The following is a 14356-nucleotide window of genomic DNA, read 5'->3' on the forward strand; positions in this document are numbered from 1 at the left end:
CTTTGCTATGGGCTCCTGAAGGAGTTGGGGGCTGAAGGCATCACTGAGAGGGGGGAGTGTGGGGCCCGATCTGCCCTGGGTCCCGGAGGTGGGAAGGGGACACATTGCCCCACCATGCCCCTGTCCTTCCCCCAAATGGCAGCAGGCATCACCCTGTCCCCTTCTCTCCCTGGTGCAGGGACTGCCAGGGACTCAGGGGACGAGGAGGAGGAATGGGTGGACGTGGCCACAGAGGAGGCTGCTCTCAATAACAGCCGAGAGCAGCTCCAAGGCGGAGAAAAGGTACAAACGTACCCCAGCTGTGCTGGAACCGAGACTGTCCTGCCCCTTCCCAGCACCTGACCCCCTGCAGAGGGTCTTGTCCCTGATGATCCACCAGCCCTAATGGGGACCTTTCTCCTCCATGATCTGGGACCCCAGAGGTGGGGGTGTCTGTCACACACCAGCCGGGTCTCCTCCCCCCACAGGCACTGTCCCAGTTCCTGACCCTGCTTGTGGTGGAGTGGTGGGTGATTTGGACAATGGGCGGGTCCCCACTATCCCCCATTCAGGCCTGAGTCCTGCAGCTGCTGTGTGGGGGCAGGGAGGTCCCTGGCTAACTGGCTCTCTCTCCCCTAACCCCACTCCTGGTGGGTGCAGGAGGAGGCCCAGCAGCTCGTGTTCCTGCACGCCATTCACCCAGCGTCTCGCTGCACAGCAGAGAGGGCAGGACACAGTGGAGCCGCACTGCTGCAAGGCGGCTGTGGCGGAGAGGATTGTGGTGAGCGAGACACGGTGCCCAGCAGCTGGAGGAAAGACAGAGACATGGGAGGGGCAGGGGTCTCCCCAGGCCAATGGATGGGGGATTGTTGGTGCTGGAGGGGCAGCAGAGGGCAGGGATTGCTGGGGCTGAAGGCTGGGGAGAAGAGACGGGAGAAATTCGGAGAGTGGTCACTATTGGGCAGGAATCGGAGGAGCGGGAGGTAGGTGGGGGGATCCTGCTGGCTGTGTGGGGCCCTGGCTGTGTAATCTCCTCACTGAGAAGTGTCAGTGTGGCCCGAATCTCACATGCTCCTTTGTCTCTGTTGCGTCTCACAGGAGCTTATTGAGGAGCTGCCTGATAACTCTCCACCCGGCGCCGTCCTCGCTAACTCCCTGATTGCTGTGGGCAACCTCAGGTACCGAGACCCTCCGGCCCGGTTCCCCTAACCCCAGTGCTGCTCAGGCCCAGGGCTGGGAGTCACTGCCCCTCCCACTCCCAGGTCACCGCCCAAGGGTGGCTCCTCTGGCAGAGGTGGGGGGAAGGTTCACTCTCTCCTGGCTGGGCTGTTCTTTTCACTCCAGTAACATTGCAACGGCTTTGGGGAGAGGCTCACACCCAGGATCAGATACAGGAGGGGCAGCAGGGTCCAGGGAACAGGTGCTATTCCTGCCCTGCCACTGTCTGTCTGAGAAACCTTGGCCTTGTAATTCCCTGGCTCGGTGCCTCAGTTTCCATTCTCACCAGCCTGTGCCTATTTCCCTGCAGTTTCACCTGCATGTTGGTGCCAGTCCCATCCCCGCACTGCACAGTCTAATGCCGGCTCCTCTCTCTTGCCATCACCATGACACCTGCCCTGGAGCCAGAGCTGGAGACCCACCTCCTCCGAGCTGCCCTGCACGCCGTCTTCACCCTGGGCATGGAGAAGGACACCACCCAAGTGCAGGTAGATCAGCTAAAGTCATGGATTGAAGAGCCAGCTGTCATCCTGCCATGAATCCTTGCTAATTGCCTGCAGTGGGATGTGAATGAGAGAGGCCAGGATATGTGTTTGGGGGTCTCACCAGTGCTTCCCAGAGACCCCACTTCCCATCCTGTGGCAGGTGTAGCCCCAGTTTCCCTAACTCTGACCCATGGCTCTCCCTTGCTTTCAGGATCTGCCTAGGGTCTTGCCAGACCTCCTGGACGCCATGCTGGGGAACCTGCTGGCAGAGTCCCCAGACACCGACAGGCTCCAGTACATCTTGGAGGTTAGCCCGATGAGAGGGGTGGGGGCAATTTTACCTTCACTCTTAGATCCATTTTCCAGTCTGTCCTCCTAGCTGAGCCCCCAGTGGGCATCCTTGGTCAGGGCAGTCAGTGCAATGCAGTGTCAGGCCCTTCCTCCTTAAAGGACAGAGGAAGGAGCTGGGACTTCAAGCCAGAGCTCTGCCTGGTTGTGTTGAGCACTAAACACAGGGCCCCTGGCTGGCTTGGGGAGTGAGAGTCTGAACCCCTCCTGGGAGATCCAGAAGAGAGTCCTCAGAGAAGAGTCACAGGCTCCTTCCTAGAGAAACAGGAGGGCCCCAGAGAATCAGCCCGTCTCTCCGATGGGCCCTGAGATTTCTGAGGGGATTGTTCAGGAATCAGGAGTGCAGGGAGGATGGGACCAGCCCCGACACTGAACATTGTTCCAGTCTAGAGAGACAATGACAAGTTGTGACCTGCAGGATTCAAGAATCGTCCTGCGGGCAACAATCCCCTTCCAAAGCTCTGCAATCAATGAATCAGATATTCCATCCTGCGCACAATGTCTCAGCCCCCTGGGGATGGGTGTGTGTCTGTGTCTCATTTCCACAATACGTGCACCTGCCCATTGATCCTGATCTGCCTCCTTTCCCCACAGCACATTAACTACTGGATCGTGTCCAGGGTGCCGCGAGAGAGAGCCAGGGCTGTTAAGAGCAGCACGGCCCTGCTCAGATTCACCATCACCCTCCCTGAGTTTGACATAAGTGACCTCTGACCCCAGCTTCCTGACTCCAGGCGTAGGTGATCTGGCTCCGACGGGCTGTAGGATCTGTTGCTGCAGGGGCTGTGGGTTAGGAGTGTTCCTCTTGGGGAGGCAGAGTCAGAGCAGAGAGTGAGCCTGGCTTGAGTCAAGTTCTTCTTGTCCTAGTTAAGTGGTGACTCTGGGCTTTTAAGGGGACTGTGCTCCAGGTTCATGCCTCCCTGTCATCCTGGAGCAGCTGGGGAAGCAAGTCCTCATGGAGGGCCCTGCCCACAGCCCTGTGCTCCAGGCTTCCTTGGGGGCAGAGGAAATTAAGGGTCTGGCTCTAGCATCTCCTGCAGAGGGGCTGAGGGGAAGGAGAGTCCTGGCCCGGGGGGGACTGGGAGCTGACAGGAAAATGCTGATGGAGTCCCCTCTCCCCTCTCCCTCTCCCGTCCATTAGAACTCAGCGGAATTCCCCAGGATGGGTCACCACATGGCACAGCTAGCTCTGTCCGTCAGTGACCCAGCCAAGGACATCAGCCGGCAGGCCAGGGAGGGGGTTTACCGGCTCTACCAGCTGCTGCTGCACCAGTGGGGTAAGGAACCCAGCTGGGAAATGGCACCCGCTAGAAGAGTGAGACTGGGATCCCAGCCAATTTCTCTCAGACTGACCCGGCTGGAGGATGAGTCTCTCTATCTCTTTCTGTGTTCCACACCACGCCCTGCAATTCTGTTGGGCTGGGCACGCAGCGAGGACTCTGCCCACTGTGCAGCCACCAATGGGATTGGAAGGACACAAGCCCTGCAACCAGAAGGACAAACGTGTGTGTGTCTCTCTCCCTGTCACCTACTCCCTCCTGGGGGAAACCCAGCAGCTGATGGGGGACAAGCTGAGCAGCTGCATTAGACTCAGGAGATTGGGGCGGGGCCCAGGCCTCATTCCCATCCTGTGGCCATTCGCTGGCCTGGCACAAGTTGCCTGGTGGGGAATGAAAGGGAGAGCAGGTGTTCCTGGGAAGGGAGATGAATTCACCTCCATGAGCAGGAGCGAGCCAGCTTGTCCTCGGAGCAGCTCCACCCAGCTCTTTAGCCAGGCTAATTAATGACAAGCTTTGCCTCATCCCAGACTTATGTTCTTAGGACAGGGTGCTATTGCTCTTAGGAAGGGCAGGAGAGTCCCCCAAGTGCCCTCTGCGAGACTCTCCTGTCCCACAGGGCCGCACCCAATTCCTAGTGGTCTGGTGTCTGTGTCACCCGAGCCACCACTCAGAGTTGCTCCCATCATTGGCAACCTGGGAGGCCAAGGACTGACGGGTGATGGCGTCTGACCAGGCAGGGCTGAGGCACATGGGAAGGGGACGCTTGTCCTGCTGCTGGCAAGGCTGGACCCGTTCTGGAGAGAACAGGAGGATTCAGTCAGCAGTAGGGTTACCATGTCTAATAAATAAAAAAAGAGGACCCTCCACGGGCTCTGGCCCCGCCCATTTCCCCTCCCCTAGCCCCGCCCAACTCCACCCCTTCCCCCGCCCTGACTCCGCCCCCTCCTCCCTCCCACTCCCAGCCATGGGGAAAGGGCTGCCCCAGTGCTACCGGCTTCACGGTTTGCCGGGCAGCCCCCAGACCCTGCGCCCCCGGCCGGCGCTTCCCCCGAGCCGCCGGAGCAGAGCAGCTGGAGGCCGGGGAGGAGAAGTGCCTGGCCGGCGGCTCAGGGTCTGGAGGCAAGGGGGCTGCCCGAAGCCGGTAGCGCTGGCTCGGGCAGCTCGGCTCTTAAAGTCTGAGAGGGGAGGAGCGGAGCAGCTCAGCTGGAGCCCGGGAAGGGAAGTGCCTGGCCGGCGGCTCGGGGTCCGGAGGCAGGGGGGGCTGCCCGAAGCCAGTAGCGCTGGCTCAGGCAGCTCGGCTCTTAAAGTCTGAGAGGGGAGGAGCGGAGCAGCTCAGCTGGAGCCCGGGAAGGGAAGTGCCTGGCCGGCGGCTCGGGGTCCGGAGGCAGGGGGGGGCTGCCCGAAGCCAGTAGCGCTGGCTCGGGCAGCTCGGCTTTTAAAGTCTGAGAGGGGAGGAGCGGAGCAGAGCAGCCGCGGGAGGGGAAGTGCCCGGCCGGCATTTTCCCGGACATGTTTGGCTTTTCGGCAATTCCCCCCGGACGGGGGTTTGATTGCCGAAAAGCAGGACATGTCCGGGAAAAACGGGACGTATGGTAACCCTAGTCAGCAGGGGCTGCCGATCCGTCCCATTCACCAGGGCTGCCATCCTGCGGCTTCAGCATTAGTGGCTGGGGTGACTTGGGGAAAGGTCTCAACCTCCCCACATCCCACTTCACTGCTGCCAGAATCCCTCCTGCCCCCCCCCCTGCTACAGTCCCCTCCCTACCCAACCTGGGTGGGGGTGGAGGAGAGGGGTCTGAGAACTTGAGCTGTGGATTGGAGGTGGAACAGCTGTCAGGGGCACTGAGGGGGACGTGGCAGGAGCTCCCCGTACAAGGAGGGGGGTTGCCACTGGAGGTCACTAGGAAGGACAACAAGATTCCATCCTGGGGGTCAGGAGGGGAAATCCATCCCTCAGAGGTGGGCAGGGGCTGGGTGGAAATGCTGCTGGTTCCAGGGGCCGTTAATCCCCCCTGATTCCTCGGAGGCATCTGAGTCTCAGACAGGTTCTCGTTCCCTTGCAGCAGGAGGACGTCACGGCCAATGTGATGCGCCAGCTCCGTATCATGCGGCACTTGCGCCAGGTGCCCGAGGAGCTGCAGGGCCTGTGCCTCTGAGGCCACCAGCAACTCCCGCTCTCTGCTGCAGGTACTGCTCTGGCTCTCTGTAAATGGGGAGCTAGTGGAAGGGGAAATGGAGCCCCCTGGCACTCACAGAAACCCTCTCCCCTCTCTGTGGAGCAGGGTCCTTTCCTCTGCCCCCAAATTCCTTCATCTGGGACAGGAGCTCTTTCCCTCACACCCATTCCCCTCCCCCCTTTCCTTGATCTACCCCCATCCCATTCCCCCTGCGCCCAGGCAGAGCTCTGCCTGCCCCATATGGTGCAGTAAGGCCTGTGATATGCAGGGGGTCAAATTAGATGCTCTAACTGTCTCTTCTGCCCATAAAGTCTACTCATTTCTGAGAAACCGACTGTAGCATTGGGAGCAGCCTCTGCTGTTTTACTGTCTAGCCGGCTTGCTTCCTAGAATGAACACTCATTGAGCGGGGTGATCCACAGGGAGTAGCTCAAACCTCCAAAGTGTCTGCCCTGTGGCAGGACATTAGCACTGCAGGTGAGGGGTGGGTGTGACAGTGACATCACAAAGGCCTTTTGCAGGACCTCAGCCTATTGGTCAAAGGTGCTGGGGAGGTGGTGACCTCACAGAGAGATGCTGACATCAGCCAGGCAGGACAGGGGCTCAGGGCCAGGGAAACCTCTGAGTCCCCTGTAGCTTTGCTTCAGCAAGTCTCCTTCTCGAGGTCTCTCTTTGAGGACTGAGAGAGTATTAGGGGTCATGTACGTGAGCGCCAGGAGGAACCTCTTTAGAGTTTTCTCCTTTCTTTTTCCTGATTTTACTAGAAAACAGACGTCCCTGTTTAGAAGGTAAGAGCCTCCGAGAGGTTTGGAACCTGTTCAGTCTGATCCATCTGTTCCACAAGTCCTTCAGTCCAATCCACTTCCCTAATTAATTTCCTTAATTTTTTAAAGTTAGCCCTTTTGAAAAAAAAAACCCTAGTCACAGATCTATTTTTGTTTACCCTTCCATTTAGTTTAAACTGAATTAGCTCATGATCGCTCAAACCAAGGCTGTCCCCTACAACCATTTCTTCTAAGAGATCCTCACTACTCACCAAAACCAAATCTAAAATGGCATCCCCTCTTGTTGGTTCAGCAACTACTTGGTGAAGGAATCCATCAGCTATCACATCTAGGAAAATCTGAGCCCTATTATATTACTAGCACTTGTCCTCCAGTCTATATCTGTTAAAGTCTCCCATGATCACACAATTCCCATTAGTATTTACTTCATTAAAAACATTGAAGAGGTCTCTATCCCTATCCAAATCAGACTCCTGTTCTAACTGACAGCAACCCGCCCCCCCTCCCCACCGAAAGGCAGAGATAGAGCCCAGGAATCGAGATGGTGGGAAAATTTCATTGAAACCGTTTCTGACTGAAAATCCTATTCAAACTAAACCAGTTTGTTTCTTGAAATCATAACAAGTGGCAATGAAAATTCTTTGTCACAATGTGTTAAATTGTCTCGTTGCACTCAAAGAGGAGACACTTAGATCTCAAAAATTAGATAAGATGCTTAAGTCTGAGCTAAGTAGTTGCTGCTCTTAACAATTGCAAAATAATACAATACAAATAAAATAAACTATTTCAGCCATTCTATTATGTCCTAATCTGATCTGAGTAAACATGACAGGACACCTCATCTTATGCACTGTTCCTAGTGACACTCTCCAATAGACCCAGCAGTCCTTATTTCCAGGCCCCTTCACTAACCACTGCTGCACACTCCCTCCCACAGCTGGCAATTACAACCAGGCACTCATGTCCGGTCCCCCTGCTTTGAGAGGGAGTGTGCTCCACTGGAGTGATTGGAGCAGGGAACTGGGAGTCAGGACTCCTCGGTTCCATTGCTGGTTTCCTATTGACCTGTGGGACTTGGGGTAAGTTGCTGCCCCCTCTAGGCTCTGTCCCCAGCAGTCAAATGGGGATTTCATACTTTCCCACTATTGGAAAGTGCTGGGAGAATCCCCCAGCAAAAGCTGCACTGACAGTGCTAAGCAGCATCTGTTTGCTTGTGAGAATGTCCTATGGGACTGTGTCAAAAGCCTTATAAACACCAAGATAGATCACATCTACTGTTTACCCACCTCCACTAGGCCCCTAACCCTGCCAAAGAAGGAGCTAGGATTGGTCTGGAATGATTTGTTCTTGACAAGTCCATGCTCACTAGTCCTAAGAACCAAATTGTCCTGCAGGTGCTGACAAACTGATTGTTTAATAAGCAGAGGCTGCTCCCAATGCTACACTCGGTTTCTCAGAAATGAGTAGACTTTATGGGCAGCAGAGACCGTTAGAGCATCTAATCTGATCCCCTGCATATCACAGGCCATTGTCTACCACAATAGCTACTTTTGGGGCAAACACATTCCGGAAAGGCATCTAGTCTTTATTAAATGACATCAAGAGATGGAGAATCCACCACTTTCCATGGTAGCTTCTTCCTGTGGTCAATCATCCTCGCTGTTGAATATTTGTGCCTTATTTGTCATAGGAATTTGTCTCTTTTCACCTTCCAGCCATTGGGTCTAGTTCTGCCTTTCTCTGCTCGATTAAAAAGCCCTTTAATACCCAATATTTTCTCTCCATTAAGGCATTTCAACACTTCAGTGAAGTCACCTTTCAATCTTCTTTTGATAAGCTAAACAGGTTGAGCTCTTTCAATAGCTCACTAGAAGGCATTTTTCTCCAGCCCTCAGAACATTTGGTGGCTCTTTGCTGCCCCAGCTCCAATTTCTAGGACCATCTTTTTCAAAGGAGGACACCAACACTGGAGGCAGTATTCCAATAGCAGTCTCACTGCTGCTGTGTCACCTCCCTATCCTACTCACGGCTCTGCTCCTTCGTCTAATGATGGCTTTAGCCCTGTTCACCACAGCATCACACTGGGAGCTCATGTTGAGTGGCTTTTCCACTCTGGCCCCTAAATCCTTTTCAGAGTCACTGCTTTCCTGGATACACGTCCCCCTTCTGGAGGTGTGGCCGGCGTGCCTTGAGGCTACGTGTAGGACCTTGCATTGGGCTCTGCTCAAACTTGTTTTCTTTGAATGGGTCCAGCTGGCCGAATGAGCCAGATCGCTGTATATCACTGCCCTCTCGCCATCAGGAATTACCACTCTGCCTCTATTTTGTCACCCCCCAATCTTATCCGCAGTGATTGTATGTTTTCTCCCAATTCATTGATAACAATTATTTTAAAAAATTAGTCCTTGAGAGCTTCTTCAGACTCTTAGTACCCAGGAGCTGCTCCCCACAGCACAGTGAGAAAGGCTGTCCAGCCCTGCTGGTACATACCAGATAAGCACAGAACAAACACACTTTAGGAGCTGTGTTGTCCATAGGCTCTGAACAACATGTGGGGGTCAGCAGATTACAAATGCACGACAGACCTGTAGTGTAGACAGGTCCCAACTGTGTCTCGGTTTCCCACCCTGCTCTAAGTTAATCACAGCCGCCATGTCTTTTCCGCCATGTCCCTTAACCCCACGTCACTGCAGAAGAGAGATTTTCTGGTAGCCAGCTGGCTCTCCTGCATGTGGATGTCGTTCCAAAAGACGTGCTCTGGCTCAGTCCCATGCTATGGTTGGCTGAAGGAAACCACTTGGTCACATTCTAGGCCCTGAGTTATACAGGAGGGGCGACTAGATGCACATAATGGTCCTTTCTGACCTGAACCTCTATCAATCGCTACATTTTCTGCTGCTAGGAAGAGAACTCTGGACCTATTTTCTCTCATTCACTTTCAGTCGGAATAATTTCAATCCAGGCCAAAGGATTTCCTCTTCCATTGTGTCTTCAGCACCTTTGGGAGCAACCAGTTACTGTTACCCACAGGTTACCAGTTTCAACCTGTCCCTGGTTGAGATGGCCAGGAAAGGGGTTGGAGCTCAACTGCACCTGGCCCAGGTGATGCAGCTCCCTAGGGTGAAGGGAATAAGTGTGGGGGTCACGTGACAAGACACAGCCTGTGACTAGGACCCAGGCCTGCTGAGAGATAGAAGGGCAGCCTGTGCTCAGCCAGGAGAGAGACCCCAAGGGAAGCAGGCATGGGAGGGGCTTGGAGAGTCCTTTAAAGGTCAGGGACAAGCTGGGAAGGGGCCAGGCTGAGCACTAAGGACAAGGCCCTAGGAGGGAAAGACAGGGCAGTTTAGGAGATGGGGCACATAGTCCAGTTGGTTTCGGCTCCCAGGACCAGACACCCAGAGGTGAAGGTGATTGTCGGGGCTTCTGTCCTTCTTCCCCAGTGTAGATTTGATAGTGGAGAAGACTGATGCCGTAAGGGGGAAGTGAGTTACCCCAAGGTCACCCAGTGAGTTTATATCACAAATGCATAGTCGGAAGGATCCAATAGAAACATGGATTTTCCAGTCTCTTCTTTCTAGGAGTCCCCAGGGCTAAGGTAAAACCTACCCATTCTGCTCACCTCCAAGATGTGCTGGAGTTTGTATGTGCTGGGAGGTGCTGTCAGCAGGATCGAGAGCTCGTCATCCATGTTCTCTGGGCAGGCCTTGCTCAGAGCCTGCCAGCGGAGGGAGACCAGGGGTCAGGATTATGGAACCTGTTGTGACACCTGCCAGGATGACAGCAGGCCCTGTAGTCCTTGCCCAAAGCAGCTCTCTGCAGAGGGCCTGGTGCACAGCAGTGTAGGGAACAGCTAAGCTGCTAGGGATGGGAGCTGGGCTTCCTGGCAGAGTCCAGCACCCAAAGCCCAGCATCTGCAAGGAAGGGATTCCCCACAGTGGCACAACATCATCTCCCACACACAGGGAGTCTCCCCCTGACACTTGATTCATCCTATGGCCTGTTCCCATCTCTGCCCACCACACTCCCAACTCAGCAGCTCCAGCTACTGAAGGGAGCACGAACCAGAGGCCTTCCTGCTCCTGGGAGTAGGTTGATGATCTACCTGGATGTGAGCGTTGGCCTTCCCCGTGCCCAGGGTTTAGACTCCATTCAGGGCAGCGCACAGGAACTGCGATTCCTATTCTGGATCTAGTGGCAGCTTCAGTTTGCTGGCAGGAGACTGTACATGAGACCTTGCAGTTGCGGGGGTGACACAGGCACTAACATATGCATGGGAGTTTGAGCAACAGGGCAGAGGCCTGTGTGGGGCAAGGAGGGCAGGGATTTGGGAAGCAAGAGCAGAGGATCAAACCCTTTCTTAATGTGAGTCGGGATGATCCCCATTTCAAAGATAGAGAAAGTGAGGCACCAGGTGGGAGAGTGACCTGGCCAGGATCACGTTACCGCTCAGTGGCAGGACTGCAAACAACCCATTCCCTGATCTCCTCACTGGACGCTGCTGCCCCTCCTGTATGACCCCTCCAGCCATCTTCGCTCACAGGCCATCCCCACCACTCTCCAATACCAGGCTGTTTCCACAATGGAAGCAGGCTTGTAACAGAGTTCACTAACCAATAGGTGCCCCTTCCTTCAAGGCCTGGGGTCACAGATTTCTTGGGCTAGCACGCTCGCCAGCAGGTTTTTGGCTGGGAACTCAGCCCTTCGGCCAGGCGACCATCTTTTAGTCCACTCCTTCCTGGGTCGCGCTCATCCCAAACGAAAAGTCAAAAAATGTCTTTAACTGTAACAAGATCCTCTGTCCCTTGGGGGCTTTTCCTCAGCCTGACTTTGGCTTGGCCTGCCCTTGCTGGCCTTGGTAGCCCTTTCTATGGCCCTGTACATCCCCTTCCTTAGAGACCGTGGGAGAACCAGTCCTACCCTGGATTCTAGGTTCTGCCCCAAGGTCCTGTACCGAACAGCTAGGCCTGCTCCTATACCTTTGTTGCGGTTTCCCCTCAGCTGGAGCTCACTCTGTAATCCGTTTGGCCTAGCTCCAGGCTTTATAGCCCACAGGCCAAGCCCCCAGTTATATACCCTCCTCCTTAGAACCTGGCCCACGCGGGGGCAAGTTCTATTCTTCCCCAAGCTTCATCCCTCGTCATCTCATCGCTGTCACCGGCTGCGCGCTTGTACAGCCTGTGCGCAGTGTCTGCAGCTCCACTGCCAGCTCGCTCAGGGCAAACCTTCTCTTCTGCAGTATCCCGACGCTCTTCCTGCAGCCACTCAGTCTCATGAACAGCTGCTTGCAAAGCCTCTTCTGAAGCCTTTAGCATCTTCTGTTGCCTTTTTGCTACTGCCGCTGCATATGCCAAAACCTTTTCGGTCAGGGTCTGAGAACCCACCATGGACTGCTCCACCCTTGTGTTTGTCCCTCCTCCAGTCTGCTTCATCTCTGGGCCAATCATTTCGTCCTTCATCTCCCTGCAGCACTCGACAGGGTGTGTTGGTGGAGGGTCTGCAAGGTCCATGGCCTCTCCAGCCACCTCCACCTTGCCTGCCTCATGGGGGTTTGTGTCAGAGGACACCTTCTCCTTTCTTTCTAACTTCTTAGGGCCCTGGCCCCTCGTTCAGCCACTCAGCAATTTCCTAAGCAGGCCGTGTCTTTTGATATGGCCTGCTTCTCTGCCCCCAAAACAAAGAACTCTTGCTCCCATCTTGGCATTAGGCCACGCTTGTACACTTTCTCATGCCCTTCTCCCTGGGCTAACCTTCTCAGCACAGCCCAGGCATGCTCTCCTTCTCTGCTCTTTTTGTCCATGGGCATAGCAGACCCTGGGTTGATTTCCCTTTGCAGGATCTCTCACAGGTATTGCTGCTGCTGCGTGTGTAGCTCCACCTGCACTTCCTTCTGCGTCTGTTGGTCTTCTAGGAGCTGCTGGAGAACCCCCTAGATCTGCTTTGGCTGCTTAGCCAGTCCCTGGAACTGAAGTGGGAAATCCAGCGACCAGCTTGGTCCCTTGATACACCTGCTTGGGGGAGGGATAGCTCAGTGGTTTGAGCATTGGCCTGCTAAACCCGGGGTTGTGAGCTCAATCCTGAGGGGGCCATTTAGGGATCAGGGCAAAAAACTGTCTGGGGATTGGTCCTGCTTTCAGCAGGGGGTTGGACTAGATGACCTCCGGAGGTCCCTTCCAACCCTGATATTCTATGATTCCTTCAGCAACCAAGACTTCCCTCACGGATCACAGGGGGAACTCAATCCTGCCAACTATGCCAATCATAAATGAATCTACTCATCGTTAGGTGCCCCCCGGCGGCCAGGCATGGCATCACAGCCCTCTCGCTGGGCTAGCGTCCCCCATCCATGGTCGCTCCAGCACCACGGCAGTTTCTCTGCCTGGTAACTCCGGCCAGGTCACCACCTTTAGTCCACCCTTCTGGGGCCCAGCTTGCCTCACTCTAAAAGTCCAAAGAGGTCTTTCCACAGACAGAAGTCCTTCTGCCATCGCTGGGGAACTTGCTCAGCCTGTAGCCCCCTTGCTGGGCTTGGGAACCCTCTCCAGGTGCGTGTACGCCGCCTCCTCTGGGGCCGGTAGGGGAACCCAGTCCCACCCTGACACTGATAGCAGCTCAGGGCCCTGGACCCAACAGCTAGGTCTGCACCTTTCTCTTTGCTGCACTTTCCAACCTCTCTTCTCAAGTTCCCCTCCAGGCTTTCCTTGCTGCTCTGAACTTCCTACCTCGTTCTCAATCCTGTTGCTACCCCAGCTGGGCTGTATCACCACTGAAGTCTGGCTCTTTAGGGGGGCGGATATGGTGCCTCTCAGTTCGGGCTCATTCTGTAATCAGCTTTCTGTGAGTGCCAGGGGGCTCCATTTCTCCTTCCACTAGCTCCCCATTTACAGAGAGCCAGAGCAGTACCTGCAGCAGGGAGCGGGAGTTGCTGGTGGCCTCAGAGGCACAGGCCCTGCAGCGCCTCGGGCACCTGGCGCAAGTGCCGCATGATACGGAGCTGGCGCATCACATTGGCCGTGACGTCCTCCTGCTGCAAGGGAACGAGAACCTGTCTGAGACTCAGATGCCTCCGAGGAATCAGGGGGGATTAACGGCCCCTGGAACCAGCAGCATTTCCACCCAGCCCCTGCCCACCTCTGAGGGATGGATTCCCCCTCCTGACCCCCAGGTTGGACTCTTGTTGTCCTTCCTAGTGACCTCCAGTGGCAACCCCCCTCCTTGTACAGGGAGCTCCTGCCACGTCCCCCTCAGTGCCCCTGACAGCTGTTCCACCTCCAATCCACAGCTCAAGTTCTCAGACCCCTCTCCTACAGCCCCACCCAGGTTGGGTAGGGAGGGGACTGTAGCGGGGGGGGGGGGCAGGAGGGATTCTGGCAGCAGTGAAGTGGGATGTGGGGAGGTTGAGACCTTTCCCCAAGTCACCCCAGCCACTAATGCTGAAGCCGCAGGATGGCAGCCCTGGTGAATGGGACAGATCGGCAGCCCCTGCTGAGTGAATCCTCCTGTTCTCTCAGGGCTGGCTTTAGGAAGGGCGGGGCCCAATTCGAACATTTTTGGCGGGGCCCCGGCAGGGATGACTACCAAAAAAAAAATGTAAAAAAAAGCCTTTCATTTCTTCCATGTATTATTTACTTTCCATAACTATATAAATAATAAAATTATGTATTATGTACATTGCATCATATATGCTGTTGATCGGTTATTAATGAGCTCCGTTTCACGTGTGTGGGTCTCCGCCACTCCCTGAGGGTGTGCTAGGGTGACCAGATGTCCTGATTTTATAGGGACAGTCCCGATTTTTGGGTCTTTTTCTTATAGGATCCTATTTATCCCCCACCCCCTGTCCCGATTTTTCACACTTGCTGTCTGGTCACCCTAGTGGTGTGCACATGTGTGGGTCCCAGCTGCTGCCTGCCCCCCTCATTGAAGCAGGTGTGCAGGGTTACTGCCCTGGGAACTGCAGGGCACCAGTGGACATGGGGCTGGCTGGAGGCAGGGCAGGGGCTCACTGGAGGTAGGCTCTGGCTGCAGGCAGGGCAAGGGGTGCGGGGCTGGCTGGAGACAGGGGTGTGTGGGGCTGGCTGGCTTTG

The 14356-nt window shown here is 55.4% G+C and overlaps 1 protein-coding gene and 1 pseudogene across 1 annotated transcript; both read left to right on the plus strand.

The window, feature by feature from the left end:
- The window catches only part of LOC135974560 (olfactory receptor 6N1-like), a 157651-nt pseudogene that overhangs the window by 36652 nt on the left and 106643 nt on the right, over window positions 1–14356 (plus strand).
- Window positions 1556–2780, plus strand: LOC135974761 (maestro heat-like repeat-containing protein family member 1). The gene is made up of 3 exons (XM_065563290.1): window positions 1556–1685; window positions 1894–1989; window positions 2625–2780. The coding sequence occupies exons 1-3, from the start codon at window positions 1584–1586 to the stop codon at window positions 2742–2744; spliced, it is 318 nt and encodes a 105-aa protein (XP_065419362.1). The 5' UTR covers window positions 1556–1583; the 3' UTR covers window positions 2745–2780.

Source organism: Chrysemys picta, chromosome 12 (assembly GCF_011386835.1).
Source record: "Chrysemys picta bellii isolate R12L10 chromosome 12, ASM1138683v2, whole genome shotgun sequence".
NCBI lineage: Eukaryota > Metazoa > Chordata > Testudines > Emydidae > Chrysemys > Chrysemys picta.